This window comes from Rhincodon typus, chromosome 21 (assembly GCF_021869965.1).
Source record: "Rhincodon typus isolate 14 chromosome 21, sRhiTyp1.1, whole genome shotgun sequence".
NCBI classification, from domain to species: domain Eukaryota; kingdom Metazoa; phylum Chordata; class Chondrichthyes; order Orectolobiformes; family Rhincodontidae; genus Rhincodon; species Rhincodon typus.
Window position 1 is genome coordinate 24,955,140 of NC_063352.1, and position 25,177 is coordinate 24,980,316.

General features: G+C 42.1%; 1 protein-coding gene across 7 annotated transcripts in view; it reads left to right on the forward strand.

The window, feature by feature from the left end:
* Positions 1-25,177, forward strand: part of si:ch73-103b11.2 (myosin phosphatase Rho-interacting protein) — a 183,791-nt gene that overhangs the window by 72,805 nt on the left and 85,809 nt on the right. For all 7 annotated transcript variants that reach the window (XM_048609494.1, XM_048609490.1, XM_048609495.1 and 4 more), the window contains exon 4: positions 16,137-16,288. In XM_048609494.1, coding sequence (XP_048465451.1) covers positions 16,137-16,288 — 152 coding nt within the window. The remainder of the gene's footprint in view (positions 1-16,136; positions 16,289-25,177) is intronic.

The window sequence follows — 25,177 nt, forward strand, 5'->3', positions numbered from 1 at the left end:
TGATGAAGAGATGCTGGATTTGAAACATTAACTCCGAGTCTCTTTCTCCACAGATGCTGCCAGACCTGCTCAGCTTCAGCATTCTGTGTGTCTGTTTCAGATTTCCAATGTCTGCCATATTTTGCTTTTATTTGAGGTTTTGACTTAGACTTGGTCCCCTATTATACAGATTTGGCTCAAGATCAAGGAGGTGTAATTCTCAAATATTTACAGAGTAATACAAGACTGAACAGTTGATTTAAAATAATTGGGCAGTGCATTAAGCAAGAAATATTGAAAACTTGTAGCAATGACAGTGTAGTAATTTTATTGGCTTTCCATCTTTGAATAGACTGGACAAATCAAACCGGTAAAAATTAGTTTAGAAGCTGAGCTTTTAGAATCTTCATGAGAGTTTCCAGGAAAAATGCATCATGGAAACAATTAAGTTGTTTTAGATTTAGTGTTGTCTTTAGGCAGGATTAATTAGTGTCTTAATAAAAAGTGGTCATAATATTATCGAATTAAGTGTTAAATTTGAGAGAGACCTACCTTAATGTAAAACAATAATCTTAAACTTATTGCCAGACACATAGTCCAGGGAGAGCTGGCTAATTAGTTGGGGAAAGTCTAAAAGATGTGATAAATAAACAATAGGAAATAATTAAATAAGCAATCTAAAATGCATTCTCACTTAAAATAAAAGCAAATGTCCAATGGAAAACTCAATCCATGGCTTACCGCAGAAGTTAGGAAAGTATTACATTTTCAAAAAGCGTATAATCTACCAAATGCAATCTTGATAAGAATGGAAAAAATAGAATGAGAGTGAACTGGCGAGAAATAGAGAAGTAGATTGTAAGTATTTCTGCATGTATTTAAAGTGTAGGGCAGCAAACTGTAGAATAGAGTGAGGTTGGTTCCTTAGAGGCAAAGACAAAAGAGATTATTATGGGCAGAGCCTTTGAACAAATATTTTGTCTGTCTTCAATGAAAAAGACACAAGTTACTTGCCAGAAATAGATAATTGATATAAGCAAAGAAATTGCAGCACTCTGCTCACAGCACTGCTGCCTCACAGCTCCAGGGTCCCAGATTCGATTCCAGCCTTGGGCGACTGTCTGTGTGGAATTGACATGTTCTTCCCGTGTCTGCGTGGCTTTCCTCCGGGAGCTCTGGTATTGGGACTGCAATTGTTTACAAGTTACATAGATGATTTGGAGTTGGGGACTAAGTGTGGTGGGTCAAAATTTGCAGATGACACTGAGTGGTAGAGCAAAGTGTACAGAAGACACTGAAAAAGTCTGCAGAGGGATATAGATAGTCTAAGTGAGTGGGCAAAGGTCTGGCAGATGGAGTACAATGTTGGTAAGTGTGAGGTCATCCATTTTGGTAGGAATAACAGCAAAATGGACTATGTTTTAAATAGTAAAAAATTGCAGCACGCTGCTGTGCAGAGGGACTTGGGTGTCCTTGTGCATGAATCGCTAAAAGTAGGATTGCAAGTGCAGCAGGTAATTAAAAAGGCAAATGGAATTTTGTCTGCCATTGCTCGAGGGATGGAGTTTAAAAACAGGGAGGCTATGCTGCAGCTGTATAGGGTCCTGGTGAGGCCACACCTGGAGTACTGTGTGCAGTTTTGGTCTCCTTACTTGAGAAGAGATATATTAGCACTGGAGGGGGTGCAGAGGAGATTCACTGTGTTGATTCCAGAGTTGAGAGGGTTGGATTATGAGGAGAGACTGAGTAGACTGGGATTATACTCATTGGAATTCAGAAGAATGAGGGGAGATCTTATAGAAACGTATAAGATTATGAAGGGAATAGATAAGGTGGAGGCAGGGAGGTTGTTTCCGCCAGCAGGTGGACCTAGGACTAGAGGGCATCGCCTCAAAATAAAGGGAAGCAGATGTAGGACTGAGGTCAGGAGGAACTTCTTCACCCAAAGGGTTGTGAATCTGTGGAATTCCCTGCCCAGTGAAGCGGTTGAAGCTACCTCGCTGAATGTTTTTAAGGCAAGGCTAGATAAGTTTTTGAACAGTGAAGGAATTAAGGGTTATGGTGAGTGGGCGGGGAAGTGGAGCTGAGTCTCAAAAAGATCAGCCATGGTCTTATTAACTGGCCGGGTAGGCTCGAGGGGCCAAATGGCCTACTCCTGTTCCTGGTTCTTATGTATCCTCCCACAGTCCAAAGGTGTGCAGGCTAGGTGGATTGGCCATTCTAAATTGCCCATATTGACCAGGGAGTGTAGATTAGATGGATTAGCCATGGGAAATGCAGGGTTACAAAGGATAAGGTAGGCAGGTGGATCAAGGTAGGATGCTGTTTGGAGGGTTGGTGTGGACTCGATGGGCTGAATGTTTTGCTTCCACACTCTACGGATTCTGTGAAATTGTAAGTGACTGAAAACCAACAAATGGCTAGGGCTAAAGGTGATTTTTTTTTTTTTTTTGTTTTCATTTATGGGATGAAGGCAGTATTTATTGCTAGCATTTATTGCCCATCCAGAGGGCAGTTAAGAGTCAGTCACAATGCTGTGAGTCTGGAATCAGCTATAGGCCAGACCAGGTAAGGATGGCATTTAAGTACATTCAACAAAGTACATTAAAGTGCATTTGTGAACCAGAAATGTTTTTCCTGGCAATCAGTAATGGATTCATGGTCATCATGAGGTTCTTAATTCCAGATTTTTATTGAATTCAAATCCACCATCTGCCATGGTGGGTTTCAAACCTGGGTCCCCAGAACATTACCTGGGTCTCTGGATTAACAGTCCTGCAATAATACCACGAGGCCATTGCCTCCCCTTGAAGAGATGTAAACACAGGGAAAGTGGGTACATTGATTATAATGATCAAAAATTGCCTGGATTCTAAAAAAATCATGGAAGCTTGGAAGTTGTAAATGTAACACTGTTATTTAGGTAATCAAAGAGAAGGAAAAGTGTGAATTGCGTGCCAGTTAGTCTGACATCAGTAATTGGGGAATATACTGGAACCCATTATTCAGAGAGTTTTAACGATGCAGTCAGAAAATTGTTATAAAATCAGACAATATAGTTTTACAAAAAGGAAACTTTTTGACAATAGATTTTTGTTTTGAAAATGTGACTGTTGTCACCCATCTGCTTTAGGAAGCAATGGACTGCACCCACTGTTTGTGTCACTTCTAGACTGCACTTCATCTGTTGTGGCTGTAGAGGCTGATTCCTGAGTGGCAGTACCTTCTGCAGCACGCACAGACAAATAGCATCAACCAGAGGTCACCGCTGTTTGTTCTTTGCAGTAGGCTGTCTTTTGTAATATCTGGTCGTTTCTTCTGACCTCTGCCTTTTCCACATGTTTTCTGACTTCCTTTGAACATTTTAAAGAGCAATGAGGACTTTGTAAGAGAGTGAACGTTCTAATGGCTTATTCTTCCTTTCATTTTACCATACTGTTTAAATACAGAAGTGTGTGTCAAATGCAGTGCAGCACTGTGTTTGTGGTGTACTTGGCTTTTTGCTCTAATGCTGATGGCAGAACTGAAATTGAATAAATTGTCTTCAGAACTCCTCATATCTGTCTCTTCGACATCCTGGATTTGGGATCACACTGTCCTAAAATCCCCTGAAATACTAGTTGGTCTTTGTGTTACAAGACAACATCTGCAAAGATGTTTGGTTTGCAAGAGGAAAGCCGTTGTTCCAATGCTGCATTGTGCTGTTTGAAGGAGGTTGGAAGTGGGCAGTTCGAGAGCTCCTAACAACACATTAGTGAAAGTTTAGGCTTTGCGGGAAGCAAAATTAAGCCTGTTGAAACACTCACTAGCTCTGAACCTCTGTCACTGTTCAAGAACAGATTGTATCATATTATAATAAATGATTTTTATTTAAACATCAAAAGAATTGAAGTCATAAGCCCCGCCATGTAATAAGCAGTAATCATCTTACTCCCTCCCCGTTGGCTGCCCCTCTGCTGTTTTTAAGTTTATGAACAATTCACGTGTGGATTTTCCAGCACCATCATTTTCAATCCAGAGCAGTGTTCTGTTTATTGAAACCATTTTCCTAGAGTGCTGCAATGTATTTACATCACAACTTGTACATAGTTTTGCCATATTAAAGACACTATAGAAATATTTTAATCAACCTAGCAAAAGGACAGTTATTTAAGCCTTGCTCGTGCCCAGTTTTTTACAATTTTCTTTCTAAATATTTTTGAATCACTCTGTTCATTCTGTTTGAAACATGCTGAACCTGGGTCAAGTCTCACCTGGGTTGAACAGTTCTGAGGAAGGGCACTTGAACCAAAATATTAACTCATTCTCTCCTGCTGGGAGACTCTGCTGCCAGGCTTGCTGAGCTTTTCAAGCAATTTCTGTTTTGGTCTAGAGGTGGGGACACTACCATTGTGTGACATGAGACCCTCAAGTGTCTAGGTTTATGGACAGGTGGCTTCTAAACGATGCTCATTGAGCACCTTGTGTAGTGTGTTGTCCTGACATGAAAGTGAACAGTGAAAGCAAGTTCATAGCCAGGAAGAATGTGAACAAGTATAAAAAGTGGTTAATCCTAGTTTTTCATAAATGGTTTTGAGGTTTGACTCTTCGTATTGCTAAGTGCCCTTTTTTTTTGAAGTGTAGAACTGAGTATCATTGTGCTGGTGACAGCTGGCAGCAGTCTGTGTACTCTGAACATATGGCAGTGACAAGAACATCAATCCTAAACAGAGAGCAGATTCTAGATGATCCTGTATCTTCCTCAATCAAACGTAGGTCCTCGATGATTAAATCATTTTCTCCTAGCAACTGTCAGCCTGTGTACAAAATGAAACATTCAAATAAGAAATATTAAAGCTACATTGTGTGCAATATTTAAACCATTCTCTGATGTGAAGCCATGACAGCTGATTAGAAGGATGCAGAAGGGGATTTATGTTACTATAGATCAAAGTAAAATGTTAAGAAAAATGTTCATAAAAACATAGTGTCTGCCTGGAATTCCAGAATTTTCTTTGATGTGATGCCACATCAATAGAACATTAAGCAGATTAAAGATCACAACAGCCTTGTTTTCTACACATGGACTCCTAAATACACAAGTGCATTTTTAAGTAATCTTCAGGCCTCTTTGGAATAGGTTCGTATTTTCCAAAACTATTTTTTCCAAAAATACTAGAACTGCAACAATGGAGAATTTCAACCAGTCTAATATTATTTTGGATAGAATTACTATGAAAGGCGCAGAGGGAACAGACCTCTTGAAATGCATTCAGGACATCCATTTTAGGCAGTGGTGGAGCAGTTTTGGACTTGGCTTTAGCCAACGAAGTTAGGCCGGTGAAAGGGATATCAGTTGGGAAGTGCTTTGGTGGAAGCAATCATAATTCAATTAGATTTAGGTTAGATGTAGAAAAGAGCAAATCTAAAGCAGGAATAGAAATTATCAGTTGGGGAAAGTAAAGTTTACTCCAAACAAAGACTTGATCTAGCTGAGGTGGCCTGGAAATAACTACTTGGAAGTAGGCCGGAGCTAGATCAGAAATTTAAGGAAGAGAGAGAGTGAGCGTTCAGACCATGTATGTTCCCTTAAAAGAAAAGGTGGGACTGACAAATCCAGAGTCTGCTGCATGACCAGGTGTTTAAAGGAGAGGATTAAGAATAAAAGAGAGGCTTATGATAGATACTGAAAGCTCAACACTGCAGAAACTTTAGGGGTGGAATTAAATATGAGATTAGGAAAGCAAACTGAGGGCAAGCAAAATTATTGGCAAGTAAAATCATGGAAATCTCAAAGTTATTTTAATAAACACAGAGCAAGAGAATAACTGAAGAAAGATGCCTATTAGGGACCATAATGGTAATGAATGGGTGGAGACTGATATGCGAGGGTCTGGTTGTTGATGAATACTTTGCGGGAAAAGGCCCAGATATGATGTATCTGAGGATGTTGAGGGAAACCAGCAATAGAAGGTTCCACTTGTTTTCCAAGCCTTTCTGACTACAAGTGTGGAGCTAGAGGATTGACAATGATGACATTGCATCATTGTTTCAAATGGGATTGACCAAGTAACTACAGGCCAGTCAGCTTCATCCTGATCATGGGAAAATTTTTGGGAGAAAGTTCTGAAGGTCAGGATAAATCTTCATTTAGAAAGAGACAGATTGTCAAGGACAGTCAGCACAGATTTGCTTAAGGAAGGTTGTATCTGACTAAGGTGATTGACTTCTTTAAGGAAGTAGCTAGGAGGGTTACTGAGGATAGTACATTTGATGTAGTCTTTTGGATTTTTAGCTAGACTCTTATTAAAGTCCCAAATGGTAGATTGGTTGCAAAAGTAAAAGCCAAAGGGATCCAAGGCAAAGTAGCAAGTTGGAGCCAAAATTGACTCAGGCAGCAAAGGGTAATGGTTGATGCATTTTTTTTTTGACAGGGAGAACTTTATCCAGCAGGGTTCCTTATAATTCTGTACTAAGTTCTTTGCTTTTTGTGGTATACATCAAAAACATCAATGACTTGAATTTGAATAAAGGGAGCATGTTAAAAAGTTTAAACAAAAAAATGAACCAAGTGGTTGTTGATGGGAAAGAAAGCTTTTGAGGAAAGATTGGATAGGCTTAGGCATACTTTGAATCAAAGGGGAGAGACCTAATTAAAGTGCATAAAATTATGAAGGGACTAGTTATGTTGGATAAGAAAGCCTTAATCTGTTTTGGTTAAGGTTAATCTGTAAGGTTAACTCTGGGACATTGAAGTAGGAGCTGTCACATTGCCTAAAAAGAAGATAGAAGCTAAAATTCTCAGCATCTACAAAGTGCTCAGGTATGCAGTTGAAGTGTTGTAAGTTATAGGACTATGGATGAGAGCCCATGCTGGATTTAAACTGGGTTTGATCATTTCTCATCATTCAGCACAAATACAATCAGCTGATTGGTGGTTTCTGTGTTGCACATATCTGTGATTTCAATACAGGTGCTGTGTGGCTTTTCAAACTTAGTCCTGTGGGCATTTTAGCTGAGTTTATTTCCCTTCTCATCTGATGCCTACATACATGTTACATACCGGCTCTTTCATTCTCTCTTTCTCCTGTTTCTTTCTGTTTCTCTCTTGTCCACAGGTCACTGTCTTTCTAGAGGAGTCATTCAGTAGTAATCAGGAACAACAAGCTAACCAATTGCCTCACTCCCCTAAATGGCCCAAAAACATTTTGAATCCCAGCTACTGGCCTAGCAGAAGTCCATAACATTGGCACAGGTGACACATAGCACCTGGCAGTTTAATGGTGTGTACACTTCAAACTCGCAGTGTATTTATCAACTTAGCCCAGAGGAATGGTTTTATCTCATTTTAAGGTTGTTAGTTTGTTGCACTGATTTTTAACTCCATTCACAATTCCTTGGCTGAGAGGGAGAGTAATAAGCTCCAAGTCTGAAGGCTCTGTCATTCTTCTTTGCAAAGAGCATGACTGTTTCCATGTAGTTTAATGCTTGTAAATAACAATATAGCCAAATGGTCATTAGTGTATAATCATATTGCAGCCTTGGTGAATATTTGTAATCAGCCTGGTTCTTTCTGCTTTGAATTTTGTAGCCTGCTGAATTTTTGGTGCTTACAGAGCAGCAAAGCCTTTGTATCCCTTCATAAGGGAAAGTCGGTCCTTGTTCTAGTTGATAATTCATAGCCTGGAACTGATGTCCTAGGCATGCTGGTTGTAAGATTCCATCAGGATAACCATTTCTAAAAAAAATTATTTATGATTTGTCAGGCTGTTTGAACTGGATGCCTGAAGGAAGTGTAGAAATGTGTGCCGTGATGACAGCTGGAGTTACGACAGCAACGAGAGGAAAACCTTTAATGTTCAAAGCATCTGTCAGCAACTGTAATGGGTTAATAATAGACCTTGCGGCAAGAAGGTGCAGATTCAGACATCCTGAGGAATTTGTTAAAACAAGGAGTACAGTTCTAGTATTTGGAATGTGGCAGTTTTGAAAGAGGAAATCAGTCATTCATTAGTGAGAGGTTACAGTGAGGTAACTGAGCAAAGGGCAGTATTTTACTGATATGCTATATTCTGCAGTGCAACCAGCATTGACATTTGTTCCACAAATTAGAGGAGGCATTTGAGGTGTGTAGGGAAGGAAAGGGCATCTGAATATTAAATAAGTCTTCTAGACTAGTTTTCTATCAGGAATTGCTCATTATTTTTCAGAGTTAACCTGTATGGTGACAATGCCTACTTTAAGCATACTCAAAGACTGTGAAAAACTTTGTAAAGTTCTAACTTTATGAAAAGCATTGAGAGTGCACAGATTTCCTTTCTTCATCCATGTAACCCATGTAAGGATGATATGAGACTCTGCGTATGAATATAATAAAGCCTGACAAAAATACAAAAACGTGGAAACAAAACAAAGGTACAATTTTACAGACTGAAACTGTTGAATGGAGTGTTGAATCTAGAAGGCTGTCAAGTGCCTAATTTAAACTTGAGCTGTTCATTAAGTTTTAGTATGAGCATCACTGGAACATTACAGGAGGCAAGGGATGTAGTGATTGTAACAAGGTCAGCTAGGTGGACCTCCTAGAATGAGTTCCCTGATTGGATCAGATTAACAGCCCCAATCAGGGAACCCTGGCTGACAGATTGAAAACAGGAGTGTCAGAGGTTCTGTTCACTCTGACAGCTGACTCTGAGGGAGCTGAATCAGTATCAAGGACTCTCCACACGTAAATAAAGGGTGACTTGGTGACGCGATACTGACCTCTCTGGAGTTATTTCAAGGGACAGAGAGGTCAGAGCAGGAGCAAAGTGGAGGTGTAAAATGATATGTGACTCGAAGTTCAGGGTCATACTTGCAGAATTAGTTGAGGTGAGTATCCAAAGTGGATATCCAGCCTGCATTTGCTCTCCCCAGTGGAGAGGTGATTACATTGTGAGCAGTAAATACAGTAGATTAAATTAAAAGAAACACAAGTAAATCCTGAGTTGGATGTGAGTGCCCAGGTGAGGGTGAGTGCCAGTGGGAGTATAATCAAATTCCAAGGGTGAATGTAAGAGAGTTATTGAGTCAAGTGCTCGTTCCTGTTTTTAATGTAGCATTGTTTACACAGAAGTTCCAGGAAATTATCTGGTTCCTGACTCAGCATTGCCCTTGCATTTTTCTTGTAATCTTGCAATCAGAATTGTAGAAAATGTTATCCTGCCACATCAATTAAATTCTCAGAATTTGAAAGAAATGGAATATAAAACAAAACGTTTAATCACAATAAATTGATACTCTTTGGGAATAGAATAATGGAATGACTACCCCAACGGTGCCAGCAGTAACCCAACTCTCTCATTGCCAAAACCTGTCTGGCATTCACTGATCAGTCAAGTGAAAATCAAGTATAGCATTTTGAAGTGAGAGTTTGGGTGAAATTTGGGCCATGATATTAATGAGCAGTTGGGGAGGCAGAGGTCAAGGTTTTTAATTTTGTATTTAAAGTGTGGTCTTTAAAGTGTGATAGCATCCTGTCTGCTGGTGTCTGGGGTATGCTGTCTCTTGTGATCACGTATTTCTCAGCTCTTTAATGAAAGTGGGATGTTGAGTGAGTGAGTTGAAAGTTCTTGCCACTGGTGGAACCTTCCATGGTAGAATATCCTAGTGCCATACTGAAAGGCAAGCTGGATACCACCTTTCAGTATGGCAAGACAGGAACTTCACTGGAGCTTGCAACTAATGGAAGAAGAAATGCACAACATCCCTGACACTGAGGGCTGACTCAAGCTAGGCACCCGCTGAGCTCCATGTGGAAGATGCACCTCTGTACTCAGCCTTGGGTCAGACAGAATCATACAGCACGGAAACACCCTTCAGTCGAACTTGTCTGTGCCAACCAGACATCCCAACCTGACCTCGTCCCATTTGCCAGCATTTGGCCCATCTCCCTCTAAACTCTTCCTATTCAAATATCCATCCGAATGCCTTTTAAATGCTGTAATTGTAACAACATCCACCGCTTCCTTTGGCAGCTCCTTCCATATACACACCACCCTCTCTGTTAAAAAATTGCCCCTCAGGTTCTTTTTAAATCTTTCCCCTCTCACCTTCAACCTATGTCCTCTAATTCTGCACTCCCCGCCCTAGGAAAAAGACCTTGGCTATCCACCCTATCCATACCCCTCATAATTTTATAAACCCCTATAAGATCACTCTTCAGCATCCGACAGGGAAATCAAGAAGCTGCGGAACATCAGGCAGCTGTGCTGGAGGCCCTATGTAGGCTGAAACGAGAGATGAAGGAATCCTCCATAATATCACTGCTGTCTGACTCCCAGAGCACCAACCTTGGCTGGTTCCAGGGAAAGGGTGGTAGCTTCCAGGTCCAGCTCTACACTGAGGCTGCCTGGTTTGCACTCAGATCCTTGTTCCATTGCTGTAACTATACATGCTTGGCATCAATAGCAAGGAGAGAGGGTGCTGAGGCATCTCAACCTCGCTCCAAGTGTCTTCTCTTCTCGAGGATACAGGATGGTGCAAGCAGGCCAGTGCCCTGGCAGCTTCATTTCTGAACACTCTAGAGCTGCCCTGCCCCCCCTCCTCCTCTCTGCCAGTGACCCTGTTGCCTCCAGCAACTCAGGCGAAGGAGGGGGCACCTGTACCCTCTAGGCCCCCAGCCCTCAAAGGGAGCCTGTCAAAGTCCCCAGGCCACACCTGTCAGCAGGCTCACTCCACCCAAGATGAGGATGTTGGGTTTGCACCAGGAGGGAGAGGGAAAGTAATGTTAAAGGCCCATCTGTGATTTGGGTGTTCAATCACATAATCTGCACTGTTGTAATTAATATTCACTTGCACTGTTCCAATGTCTGTAGTGGCCTTATTCTCCCAGTAGGACATGAGAAGGTTCCTTGAAGTGGAAGATTCAGAGCGTATTCATCTAACAATAGGATGTTCTGCATTTCAATCAAGCACATTGGAACCCTTCCCATAATCACGGCAAAGTAAATGACCAGAGATTACCTCGTTCATCACACACCCACAAATTAGGGATTGCAGTCAAGGTGCAACAGATAATTGTGATGATCAAGTCCAAGGGAGGAACCAGGGCCTGGGATGTTCAATTGATGAGCTGTGTGACACAACTTTTGGCAGTGATGGTGGAATGTGGAATGTGGAATGTGTCATGTATCTACAGGCTCTAGGAAGGAGAAGTCTGCCTGTGTCTGGGGCACTCAAAACCATTCTACAACACTGAAGGCTGTAAGATGAACAATGTCTAAATTGCATGTCAATTTACCATAAATGTGAGCTGAATGGAGAGAACGGTTCCCAGCACGTTATACTTGCAGCATTGTCAATGAGCTTACTCAGTCATTGAAGGGTACAGTGAGGCTCATTACATTCTGCAGCACTGCAGGGATAATAAAGGTGTAGACCACATAAGGAGCAGACACAGGACGTGGAACAACTCTGTAGTATTCACTAGCAAGTGGACTTGCTAATCTGACCTTTGTGTCTTTGGTGCAAGGTCCATTTTAGTGTAAACACCCAGACTAAGAGGTAACTCACTGTATAACAGCTGTGTTAGCATTAACATTGGTCCAGGGCAAGGTTTGTGTACATGCTTTAGCTTTCACAGAGGTGAGGACATCAGAAGCATATTTAAAATGAAAAGTCAACATTTTATTGCATAGCTAAATCAAATAGACAAACTGTTCAATCCTTGAGGAATGTGGCGCACAGCAAGCAGAGGGCTGACAGTCAACTGTACAAATGAAATATTAACAAGAACATAAGTCTTAATTCAGCTGTCTTATCCCGGAGGATGGTAATGTAAGGCTGCCTCTGGCCACAGGCCCTTTGGTAAGAGTTTTTTAAATTGATCTGCTCTGACACACTCTCTGACAGATGGGAAATGAACTTGGACCTTCTTGCCCAGAGGCAGAGACACCACCGCTACACCACAAAACCGTTTTGATATGTCATGGAAGGTATCTATTTCTTTATTCAAATTATTCAGATCTTTCACCTCTATGGCAGGTGGAACTTGAAACTAGATCTTCTAAGAGTTGAATTGAAAGCAAGTGAATGGCATTTGTCATCACCGGACTCCCGATAACCTGAGTAACTGTTGAGTTGGACTTGTATTCCAGCCCTAAAACTGACCTCCAAAAAGACCTGTTATGACCACCCCCCCCCTGCGCCCCCCCCCCCCCCCCACCGCAATTTTGGATGTTGTTTTGTTGATACGGAAAGCTTATTGTGCGGTTGATTTTTGGATCAATACGGTGAGCTTGAAAATTTTCATTTGCTGCTGTGACTTTCGGGCTCTACCTGTGGTTCATGATATCTTCCACCCACTCTCCATGTCTCCTACATTATGATCCCTGTTTTTCCCCCTCCTACCCTCTTTCACTTGACCCTGTCATGTTACCATCACAGATCCCATTTTAGGCCTGGAGTCTGACTTTTGAGGTGCCAATGCCTTTGACTCTCCTGTCCCAGTCAATGCCACCCTCCCAAGTTGAAGGCAAAGTGACATTGAATGACTTTTAAACACCCTCCCATTTTGAGACCATCCAGCCTCCTCCCTTATCCAACCAGATCTGACCCTTCTTTATTGAATTGATGCTATGACTAATAATTCCCTCAGGCCGTGAGTACAATCAGGCTACTCCCAGACTTGAGCTGCCCACAGCTCCAGCAACCAAGTGGACAAACCCCAAAGAACCCAGATTATATGACTCATCCTTGGAGACCAACAGCAGCCCGTACCTTCTGCAGAGTTTGCAGGACAGCCCTGATTGACAGCGGCCCATTCCCTGGACTGAATGTGCAAGATGAACCGATTGACCGACCAGCAAGGCCCAGACTGATTTTGATTGATTGTGTTCCAGGACTTAGCATGGAGTAATCCCCTGATGGAAATGTTCTGAATATGCATTGGGCCAACCCCTGGTCTAGAAATGGCCTAAACCCTGGCGCAACTGTGGCAATATCACCTGGCTGACTGGGGTCCACTCTTGCCCCACTAAGCCTGCCTGCCTTTTCCCTTTCACACATCACTTTATTCTTCATACATGCGCACCATTTTGGCTGCGTAAGTTTTTAGGACATGCAGCACCACTGACATTGACGCAGCATCATGCTGTACAATAATCCCCCCTCACATCAATGCTTCTCTGTTTCTTACAGTCTGTATGCTCCTGCTTTACCTTCTATACTAAACTGACCCTCTCAGTCACAAGCTGCCTATCTTGTCTCCCGCACCAAAGTACCATTCTGAAGCACAACCTGCCTGCCTGACCCTGTCCGTTTGGAGTGTTGCTGTTCTCCAGTTGGGTGAAGTGGCGGACCAGGGACATGCTGTCCTTTGGACCATGTAGAGCTAATTCTCTTGAATTATTCATGAGATGCAAATACTTGAATATAAGATACTCTCAATCTCATGGTGAAAAATTCACCTGATTGTCTCAGCAGGGAGACCTAATTGGCAAAGTTCATCTCGACAAAAAGAATCTGATTTTTGGACTCTCATCTGATTAAGTCATTACGCTTGCTATCATTCTTGCCACCTGGGAGTGGAAAATCAAGCCCAGAGAATCTGCAACTTGGAAATGCCAAAATGGTGGAGATCCTGAAAAATGTAATGGCAGGACGTTTTGAATATTTTTAAAACGCTATTTCTTGCCACGCAGCGGGAATGTTGACCAGCCAATCTGCTGCAGGTGGAAACCGCTGGGAGTGGCCTGAGAAGTGAAGAATATTGGAGGGAATGGGGCATCTGGAGCACGACAAGAAGAAGGTCATTGTCAGAACGGGAAAGGCTGTGGCAGAACGTTTGCTGAAGAAGGCTAGGAGCACTTCTGTTCCTCTGAGCCTCAAAGCAACATTGACTTCTGTACTGGCTTTCATAACTCCAGGTTTTTTGATCTCTGGGAACCCCAACCTGCAGCTGTTAAAATCAAATGGATTCCAGAATCTGAGGAATGGAGCTCAGTTTAAATATTGTAACAGGGAGTCAATTTTCCAGAGTTAGTTAGTGGATGTTCCCTATCCTGCTGTGATTAAACTGGAAGTCAGTTATTTTCGATTTAGTTTGGGGTCATGTTTCATACTTTCATCAGTTTAACCCAATTTCCTCCCACACTCTGGGGGAGGCAGTAAAATTTCTCATTTGCTGCTTTGACAATTACTGTTTCTGTGCTATTAGGGTGACCTCTTTATATCCTTTCTACCCCCTCCCCCTAACTTCCCGCTTTTATAGATTTTCATTGAAGTACCACTCTCTATAGTACTGTCAAATTTTGCTGGGTTATATAATAGCCTGATTTTGATTGAATGCAAATATGGAAATGGTACTTTGGAAAGGGAAAGAATGCTGGGTGCATCCACTGTTTGGATAAGTGATTTTCAGTATCACTGGCTCTGCTGTAAAACAAATGTGTTTCGAAGAATTCACGATAGTATTGGTACTCGGTGATGAGGAACACCTTGAGCCATTTGATGCTCGCATGTAATTCAGTACGTTACAGAACAACAGCCATGTCTGTCAGTCAACACTCATATCAGGTAATAAAACTCAAACTGATGTTGGAGGAAGTGAGCGCTGTGAGACTGAGAGATATATCGATCTCTGCATCTCGAGACCTCCTGTTGACTTGCACATTTTAAAATCTCTGGACCTTTATTCACCAGGTACTGCTTCAGGTGTAACTTATTGTTCTGTTGACGGCATTCAACAATTCACTCTTCATCGCTTTGAATGTGGTTCAGATTGGTGCAATGTTATACAGATGGAGTACGTTGCATTAAATACATGCACAATGATCCTGGTTCCATGGGCGGCACGGTGGCTCAGTGGTTAACACTGCTGCCTCACAGCACTAGGGATCCAGGTTTGATTCCACCCTCAGGTGACTGTCTGTGTGGAGTTTGCATGTTGTGTCTGCCTGGGTTTCTGCCATCTGCTCCGATTTCCTCCCACAGTCCAAAGATGTGCAAGTTAAGTGGATTGGCCATGGGAAATACAGGGTTACAGGGAAAGAGTAGGGGAATGGGTCCAGGTAGGATGCCCTTGGGAGTAGCAGTATGGATTTGTTGGGCCGAATGGCCTGTTTCTACACTGGAGGGATTCTATGATAATTGTGGCTATAACAGCAGGAATAAATATGATGGAGACATCTTCTCAACAGCATTGTAACTTAATGAAATAAATTGTCTGTATAACAGCTTTGTAACCAATGATGATACATTAATAGCAGGAACTGTAGCATGGGGAGACTGTGTAATTGGGTCCAACAATGACTTCTAGAACTTTTAACGTGGGAAAGTGCTTCTTGAAAAAGAAATCAGACAAAATTGACAATGAACCAAGGAAACCGGTTTTAGGATGGGTGCGAAAACCTTGGTTAAAGGGGTAGGTTTTAAGGAAGGTCTTGAAAAGGAGGAGAGAGCAGCGGAAATGTTTTTGGAGAGAATTCAGAAGCAGGGAGTTGGACAGTAAAGGAATGGATACTAGTTGTGGAAACACAAGAATGTGGACGTACAAAGTGTCCAGATCTGAGGAGTGCAGACTTTTTGAGCGGTTTTAGATTTGGAGAAGTTTTGAGAGGGGTGTGCTATGAGTGGGTTTGAACATATAGTTGAGAATTTTAAAAAAAAAAGTATACGCGGACCAGGGGCCCATGTAGGTAAGCACATGGGTGATAAATATTGATATTTGATGTCAATTAAGTTACAGTTAGCAGAATTTTGAATGGGTTTTGCTAAGAGCTAGTGGAGATGAGGATAGCATTGAGCAAATCCATGTAAGAAAATCACCCTGTGAACAGAAATTACTATAAATACAAGCAGATCTTGTAGCTTCTAAAACGTGTAATGTTTCAAATGTTTGACCTTTCACTAGTTCTGATGAAACTTCATGACCTAGTGAAACTTGCTTTCAAAGAAGAGGTTTCACTGTGATTATTGAATTTCAAGCAAATCGCCACTTCACTCACCAAGTAATGGGATTGTAGTTCAACCACTGAAGTTTGATTTCTCCAGACATTCATCTTGCATGTGAAAATGGGTAAATTATTCATTTTTAATTGCATTTTGATTGAGTGGGTTGTTTTTAAATGGTACCTTAAGGGAGCACTCAAAAGTTGAAATAAGTCCCCTCACAGAAATCTCCTCTTCACTTACAACAGCCCAGCACACTTCCTCAAGGCACCATCAATATGAATCTCTCCACTGATGTCACCGATGGTGAGAGCAAGACAGCTCAGAAGAACTCGCTTTGCATTGTCATGCCAGAGAAGCACCATTTCATTCGTGCAGAAAGCAAAGAGACGATAAATGGGTGAGTGAGTGCTGTTTCTGACATTATAACCTGCTTGTTTCCTGGGGTCGTAACTGACCTCTCCATTTTTTTTGAACCAGCTGGTGTGCAACTTTGATTCCGTTTCCTTCATACACTGACTCTTGATTAGTCAAGTACTAGGTGGATCATCTTTGAATTAAATAGATCTGAGTTAATGACAGAATCATACAGTTCCTAAAAGCCCTTTGGCCCATTGAGTCGGTACTGCCAAGAATACACTGTCAGTACTAGACCCTCTTTCCCACGCAAGTCTCGTAGCCTTGAATGTTATGGCATTTCAAGTGCTCGTTCAAGTATTTTTTACAGGTTGTGAGGCTACCTGCCTCAACTACGTGCACCCCCTTTGCCCGCACCACCACCCCAGCACTGCATTCCAGACTCCCATTGCCCTCTGGGTGAGAAGACTTCTCAAGTCCCCTCTAAACCTACTGCCTTTCACCTTAAAATTATGGCCCCTTGTTTATTGACCCTTCAACAAAGGGGAACAGCTGCTTTCTATTGATCTTGTCCATGCCTCTCATAACCTTATCAATGAACATAAGTAGGAGCAGGAATATACCGTCTGGACCGTTGAGCTTGCTCCAGCATTCCATAAGATCATGGCTGATCTTTCTCGTGGATTCAGCTCCACTTGCCTGCTCATTCACCATAACTCTTAATTCCTTTACTGGTCAAAAATCTATCTACCTTTGCTTGAAAACATTCAACAAGGTACCCTCAGCTGCTTGACTGGGCAGGGAATTCCACAGATTGAGGTGAAGAAGTTCCTCCCAACTCCGTCCTAAATCTGCTCCCCCTTATTTTGAGGCTATGCCCCGTAGTTCTAGTTTCAACCGCCAGTGGAAACAACCTTTCTGCTTCTACCTTATCTATTCCCTTCATAATTTTATATGTTTCTATAAGATCCTATCTCAAATTCCAATGAATATAGTCCCAGTCTACGCAATCTCTTCTTATAAGTCAACCCACTGAACTCCGGAGTCAACCTAGTAAATCTCCTCTGCACCCCTTCCAGTGCCAGTACATCTTTTCTCAAGTAATGAGAACAAAACTGTACAGAGTACCCCATGTGTGGCCTCACCAGAACTTTATACAACTGTAGTATAACCTTCCTATTTTTAAACTCCATCCCTCTAGCAATAAAAGACAATATTCTATTTACCTTCTTAATTACTTACTGCACCTGCATTATATCTCTATCAGGTTACCCATCAGCCTTATCTGCTTAAACAAAAACCTGAGTTTATTCACCCTCTCTTTATAGCTAAGATGCTCCAACCCTGGCAGCATCCTGGTGAGTCTCCTCTGCACCCCGTCTAGTGCAATCACATCCTTCCTATATTGTAGTGACCAGAACTGCACACAGTATTCCAGCTGTAGTCTAACCAAAGTTCTCTACAGTTCCACATAAAGTCCTGCTTTTATAATCTATGCCTCGACTTATAAAGACATGAGTCCCGTATTCCTTAACTGCCTTCTTAAACTGCCCTGCCACCTTCAGGATCTGTAAACAAGCATCCCAATATCCTTCTGTTCCTCTCAGCATCCTAGTGACCTGTCATTCATTGAGTACACCCTGGTCTTGTTACTTCTTCCAAAATGCATCACCCCGCACTTAGTTGTCTTTCAATAGTCTTACCAATAGCTACCCACCCATGGTGAAATAAATACAGATTTGTGTTTATATAGTGCCTAATCATATCTCTCAGAAACATATTAACATATTTCACATTCAGTTAAATACATTGAAGCGTAGCAACTATTCTGTTTTCTGTTGTTTTACCCTTGATGTAAAGACTCAAGTCCCAACTGCCTCTGAGATTTTTAAATGTGTAATGCCATGCAGTTCAATTGTAAGAATAAAGAACAAGAAAATCCATGGTTTAGTCCACCACAGATATCAAAACGATGAGTGATTTCGTCCAATAGCAGCCTACAGTCCACCCTCATTGCAACCAATTGCTCTTTCAATTATTCTATCACTTTTCCTTTGCTGCCCGACTCTCTGATTATTCCAGGTCTTGACCAATGTTTGTGTGAAGAACAGTTGCCCAAAAGCAGTCTTGTGCTTGCCTTCTGGTGTCAGCTGTGGCCCAGTTATCTTTGAATCACAAGGTTCTGAGTTCAAACTCCAATTCTAGGATTTCAACCCTGGAAAATCAAAGATGGCACTGCAGCGTATTTTTGGGGGAGTGCTGCAGTGTTGGAGGTACCATCTTCTGAATGAGATGTTAAGCCTAGGCCCTATCTGACTGCTCGGGTGGATGTAAGAAAAATTCCATGGCACTATTTTGAAGATGAGCAAGGAATTATTCCCAGGTCCTGGAAAATCCATATCCATTAATCAATATCACAACTAGGGGCGGCATGGTGGTTCAGTGGTTAGCACTGCTGCCTCAAGGCACCAGGAACCCAGGTTCAATTCCACCCTCGGGCGACTGTCTGTGTGGAATTTGCACATTCTCCCCATGTCTGCGTGGGTTTCCTCTGGGTGCTGCAGTTTCCTCCTACAGTCCAAAAATGTGCAGGGTAGGTGGAATAGCCGTGCTAAATTGCCCGTAGTGTTCAGGGGTGTGTAGAATAGGTGGGTTGTAAGGGGATGGGTTTGGGTGGGATGCTCTGAGGATCAGTGTGGACTTGTTGGGCCGCATGGCCTGTTTCCACACTACAGGGATTCTGTAATTCTAGTTGGTATCCTTCCAAATGCAATAGTTGTCAGGAAAGTAGCCTCTGAACCTTGAGAGGTCAGATGAGATCTTCTGCTTTTCTTTTAATGACTGAAAAGCTGATTCAACTAAGGCAATATCTGCCACAAATGTGCAGGAAGTTGTCCCGTGCTGGTGGTGTAGGAAGATCTTGATGATACTGATGTCTTGTTTGCAGGGCTACCATTCGCTTTGGAGCTTCTGAAATCTCATGTTATTGTGGTAGTGAGTACCTGCTGGCAATGTCTTTTGCATTGTTTGCTAGCAAGGGTTTCCCACTTGTGATTGTGAGGGCACTCGTGTTTTATGCCAGCATTGTTGATGCAGAGTTTTGGAAACCTCATTGGCATCTCTGCGTCAGCTGCCAACACATGTTGCAAACACTTGGAAATGAAACCATCTTCCCTCATGTGCACATTGCCAGTGAGGACTCTTTGCTTGTGCTTGCCCTTGAAAGGACTGCTTAATTGATGACTGTCGTCTTTTGAAATGATGCCGAAGATGTGTTGTAGACACTGGAATCAAATCACAAAAAGCAAATTTTTTGGTCATTGTGAGATTTTTGTTTGTGGGAATGGCATTGAATGAAAATCAGTTGCTGGGTTTTCCTGCAGAACAACAATGATAACACTGGAGAAAAGTACTTCATTGGTTGTAAAGCTCTTTGAGACCTCGGTGATAAGTGCTACATATATGTAAGTCTTGTATTAGTCTATTCCCTTGACTGTTTAACCTGTAGTCATGGTTCAACCAGAAGTAACTGGGAATAAAATGTAATTAACCTCCTCTTTTTCTGCTTATTATCTTGTATCTCTTTGTATATATTATTTATGGGATGTGCGTGTCACTGGCAAGGCTAGCATTTGTTGCCTATCTTTAATTAGGAGATGGTGACAAGTACCTTCTTATCCTGCTGTAGTAATCTGGTGTAGGTACATCCACAATGCAGTTAAGGAGGGTTCTGCAGGATTGTAACCCTCATACATTGAAGGAACAGTGATTCAGTTTCAATTAAGGGTAGTGTGTGGCTTGGAAGGTAAGCTGCATGTGCTGGTGTTGCAAGTGGCTGCTTTTCTTGTTCTAGGTGGGAGAGGTCATGGATTTTGAAGGTACATTTGAGAGAGATTTAGTGAGTTGCCCACTGGTTTGAGCTGGTCATTCCCTGATCTTTGTGTGGTGTGAGTATTATTTGACTCTTTTCAGCCTAATTCTGAATATTGTCTGGATGAACATATATTCTTCAGAATCTAAGAAATTGCAAATGGTACTGAATATGCAATCATCAACAAATATCCCTACATCTCACCTTTTGGTGGAGATAAAGTAATTAACATAGCAGCTGAAGATATTTTGACCTATTACATATGTTTAGGAATTCATGGAGCTGAGATGATTGGCTCCAACAAACATAACCATCTTCATTTATGCTGGCTATGACTTCAACTGGAGGAGAGGCTCCCCTTGTTGGCTCCTGAATGCCTCTGTCATTCAAATACTGCTTTGATGTCAAAAGCAATTACTCTCACCTCAATATTTTTAGCTCTTCTGGCCAAGTGCCCTTGGCAGAAGCCAAATCAGTGGGCAGGTTATTGCTGTCAAGTGCTATTTGCTGGCGTTTTTAATTTTACCCTCTATCACTTTGTTAATGATTGAGAATGGACTGATGGGGGCAAAGCACAAAATATTTATAATTTTTGCAAGGGCGCCTCTTGTGCACCATTTTATTGTGCTGAATAATTCCTTTGTTAGGTAATGCAGGCATGTAGAAATATTACTTCTGTACTTGAGTTGGCATATAGAACATTTGGACTTGCTTAGAAGCAAAAAAGAAGAATTCAACAATATTCTCTAATTATCAGTCCCAATAAACTTAAAGCCACACCATACAGAAAAAAATATTAATTTCCTAAGTACTGGAGCGTTTGAATCAGCACAAGACAACATGTTTAAGTTAGCAAAAGGTCTTTCTGTAATAACTTGCACATACTTTTACATACACAAAGCTACCACCATAAGTACAGTTCCCATGTACTGGTGAGACCAGAGCTAATGCTTTTTCATTGCACATTCACAGCATATTTGGCAGGTTGGGGAGTGTCAGGTCAGGGGTGTAAGAAGTTTGGGCATTTTTAAGGTAAATATAGAGCCTTTTAAATTGTTTTTCAGGAGTTGGACTATGTATTTAATAGGCTGATATTTTATGATTAACTATTTTACTTAATTTCATTGGAACTCTCTAAGGTCTTTGATTAAAATGGAGAGTTTTGAATGTTCCAGTCCGAGAGGAATTCAGATCATTTATAATGAGGATTCCACTGGGTCCCCCTGTTCACCTGCTTCTGGTGTGTGGCATGTAAAGTTGCTCAGGTGGTCAGGATTTTGGCATGAAAATCCACCCACTTGTTTTGAACATGGACAACATATAAACTAGCCCATGATAAAAGATTTGGTGAAGAGCAGCAGTTGATAGCTCCATGCGTATGAGAAGCTTGATCTCAAAGAAGCCTGGGAGCAGTGATGGCTCAGCGAAGCTGAGGAGATGCCTGCTTAATGTAGCCAGGGGAACCAGCAGTATAGCAGGGTTTAGATGCTAGGGAGCAGCCTTGTAAACCCAGTTAGACTCGGTCTCGGGAGAAGTGATTGAGAAACTGTGCGGTGAGCAATTGTTGGAACAATTTGAGCTGGAGTCCTGTTGTCTGTCAACTCATTGCATGCAGAGGAGTATGTGGGCCTTCAGGCTTAGTTGGAGTTACTGTTGAAGGGAAGTCAGAGGCTAATCATCAAAGAAGAGAAACTGTAATTTCACTTGTGAAAGAGAGTTTGAAGGACTTTTGTGGCTCTGATTGATCACTGACATCTGGTAGACTGCTGAAAAACCCATGGAACCTCTAGGTTGCATCTACCATTTGGTGCATTGTTTGTTACTTGTGTCCAACTACAGTTTGCCTGATAATTCATGTAATTCTGAATGTTTGAAAGTGGGTCGTATAGACCATTTTTTTTTTGACTATTACATAGTTAATTCCTTCTGTTTGTTTCAAACAGTAGAATCATATGACTTTATTCTCTTCGTATGTAGAACTTCCAGTCTTTCCTACCTTTCAACTGGCCCTTTAACTTGATTGTAAAATGTGTCTCAGATAAATTGCCAAGGGTGAAGTCAAGCAGATTTTTCCCTTTGATTCCATTATCACCTGCTACAGGCTAGTCAGTGCTTCGAGACTCAGCCAGCTAGCTCCCTTACCTCAGTTTTAATGATAGGTATCAATGTCCCCAACACAGAGTACATTGTATGCCCTTGCAATGCTTCTTGCAAATGATATTTGGTGTTGAATATTGGTTCATAAGCTTAGGGCTCTCAGTAGCTGTAATCTGCAAAAAGGTTTCCTTGTCCATGTTTGATCCGATATCAAAATACTTTATAGGGTCCAGAGTCAATGGCTCAGGGCAGCTCCTACCTGACTGTATCCCATTATCAGTGGAGAACTTTGCAGTGCCTCTTGGGACGGTTGCAATATTGAGGTTTTGAGTGTCTACTCTTGTGCTGGTCCATCCAGTTTTATTCTTTTTCAACATTTCAGCAGCATTTTGACACAGTTGAGTTACTTGTCCCATCATTTCAGAGGGCAGTTAAGAGTCAACCAGGCACCTGTATGTCTGTAGACCAGAACAGGCAAGAATAGCAAATTTCCTTCCCTCAAAGACATTCATGAAATTGGGTTTTTATGACAATCTGATAGTTTAATGGTCACTGTTTATATAGTTTGGCTTTCAACTCCAAATGTATTACTTAATTGAATTTAAATTCTGCCAGCTACCATGTTGGTATTTGAACTCATGCCCCAAAGTATTATTTAGAGCCTCTGGATTACTCATCAGACAACATTACCAAAACTTAGCTTTTTTCATAAGACATCTTTTGATTCAGCTATGTTCAAACCTGAAGTACATTTGAGGTACATCTTTCTCCAATTCATCGATGATATCGTCGGTGCTGCTTCCCTCTCTTGTCTGGAATTGGAAAACTTCATCAACTTCGCCTCCAATTTCCACCCTGCCCTCACTTTCACCTGGTCTGTCTCTGACTCCTCCCTTCCCTTCCTCGACATTTCTGTTTCCATTTCTGGGGATAGACTGGCTACTAATATCCATTACAAACCCACTAACTCCCACAGCTACCTAGAGTATACATCCTCACACCCCATTTCCTGTAAAGACTCCATCCCATTCTCTCAGTTCCTCCGTCTCCATCGCATATGTTCAGCTGAGGCCAACTTCGACAAGGGAGCCTCCGAAATGTCCACCCCTTCTTCCTCAACCGAGGATTCCCCAGCTCCATTGTCGACAGGGCCCTCAACCAGGTCCGACCCATCTCCCGCACTTCCGCCCTCACCCCTTCTCTTCCCTCCCAACAGCAATAGGGTTCTCCTTATCCTTACCTACCATCCCACCAGCATCCACATCCAGAAGATCATCGTACGCCATTTCCGCCACCTCCAGCAAGATGCCACCACCAGACACACATTCCCCTCCCCTCCCTTGTCCGCTTTCCGCAGGGACCGTTCCCTCTGGGACACCCTGGTCCACACTTCCTTCACCCCCAACACCTCCCCACAGCCCTACGGCACCTTCCCCTGTAACCAGCGAAGGTGCAACACCTGCCCATTTACCTCCTCCCTCCCCAGTATCCAAGGGCCCAAACATACCTTTCAGGTGAAGCAACACTTCACCTGCACTTCCCAGAATCTAGTCTACTGCATTCGCTGCTCACAGTGTAGTCTCCTGTACATTGGGGAAATGAAGCGTAGACTTGGTGACCGCTTTGCAGAACATTTACGTCTACTCGCAAAAATGATCCTGAACTACCCATTGCCTGCTACTTTAATGCACCACCCTGCTCCCTGGCCAACATCTCTGTCTCTGGCTTGCTACAGTGTTCCAGTGAAGCCCAACGCAAGCTAGAGGAAAAACACCTCATTTTCCACTTGGGAACCCTACAGCACTCCGGACTCGATATTGAGTTCAATAATTTTAGGGCTAAATGCACCCCTGTCCCAGCCCCCCACCCGACACAGCAGGCTTTGTTACTACATAGCCCATCATTACACACCCCCTGTTGTTAGTCACTAAGTCCCCATTAACAACTATTCACCCTCCCAGCCTGATCGTTAGCAACTCCTTTGTCTGTCCAACTGTCTTTCTCTCTCTTTGGGCTCCATCTTATCGTTTACTCCCTACCCCACCCCCTCCCTATTTTCTGCATATAAACTGACATTTTCCCAGCCACTATCAGTTCTGAGGAAGGGTCACTGGACCCGAAACGTTAACTCTGTTTTCTCCTTCACAGATGCTGCCAGACCTGCTGAGCTTTTCCAGCAACTTTGTTTTTGTTCCTGAAGTACATTGAGGTTTTGTTTGCTGAGTCAATCATGTGAATAACTGTGTAATCTCTTGAGAGTTACTGCAGTGTGTGTCATGGAACCATAATTTTGCCTGTCTAATTCCTTCTGTAATCTCTTGATTGTTGATTATTCTTGCCACACCTCCTTAGTATCACTTGTAAATTTGACCAAGCTGCATTCACCTTTTTGAATCTACATAGCTTCTGATCAGCAGGGATCCTGTACACAAATCCTTTGTGCCTCTTGGAGAATGTATTCAAACACAACTGGCTCCTTGTGAAACTGCAGGAGAAATCGGTGGCTTCAGGCAAGAGAGGAGAAAGTTTGCAGTAAAAGAAGGATTATAAAAACAAAGTTCCTGTGGGATTAATTTGGAAACCTGAGACATGGAATGCATCTATCCAGCAAGGGAGATGTGTTGATCTAGGGGTTAGTTTGCATAGCTTTGAGTTTTAAATTGAATTGTATTACATAAACTCCAGTTTAGATCTCAGACACAACTAGTTTGGAGTTTGCTCTCTGATGTTCATTCTATAGGCTCAAAATGTCTGGCTATAAAAGTTAAATCTCTGCAATGTTTATCTGACATGCTTACTGTGTTTTAGTTACGGTTGTTACACTGAACCTTTGCCAGTTGAGTGCCCGTTTATGAACCTCGTTATGAGCCAGTAAACTCCTTGATGTTTTTCTGGATTGTACAACAGTTTAAAAAAAGCTCCACATTTAGTGCAACAGATTAAACAAATAACTTGCCAAAGATT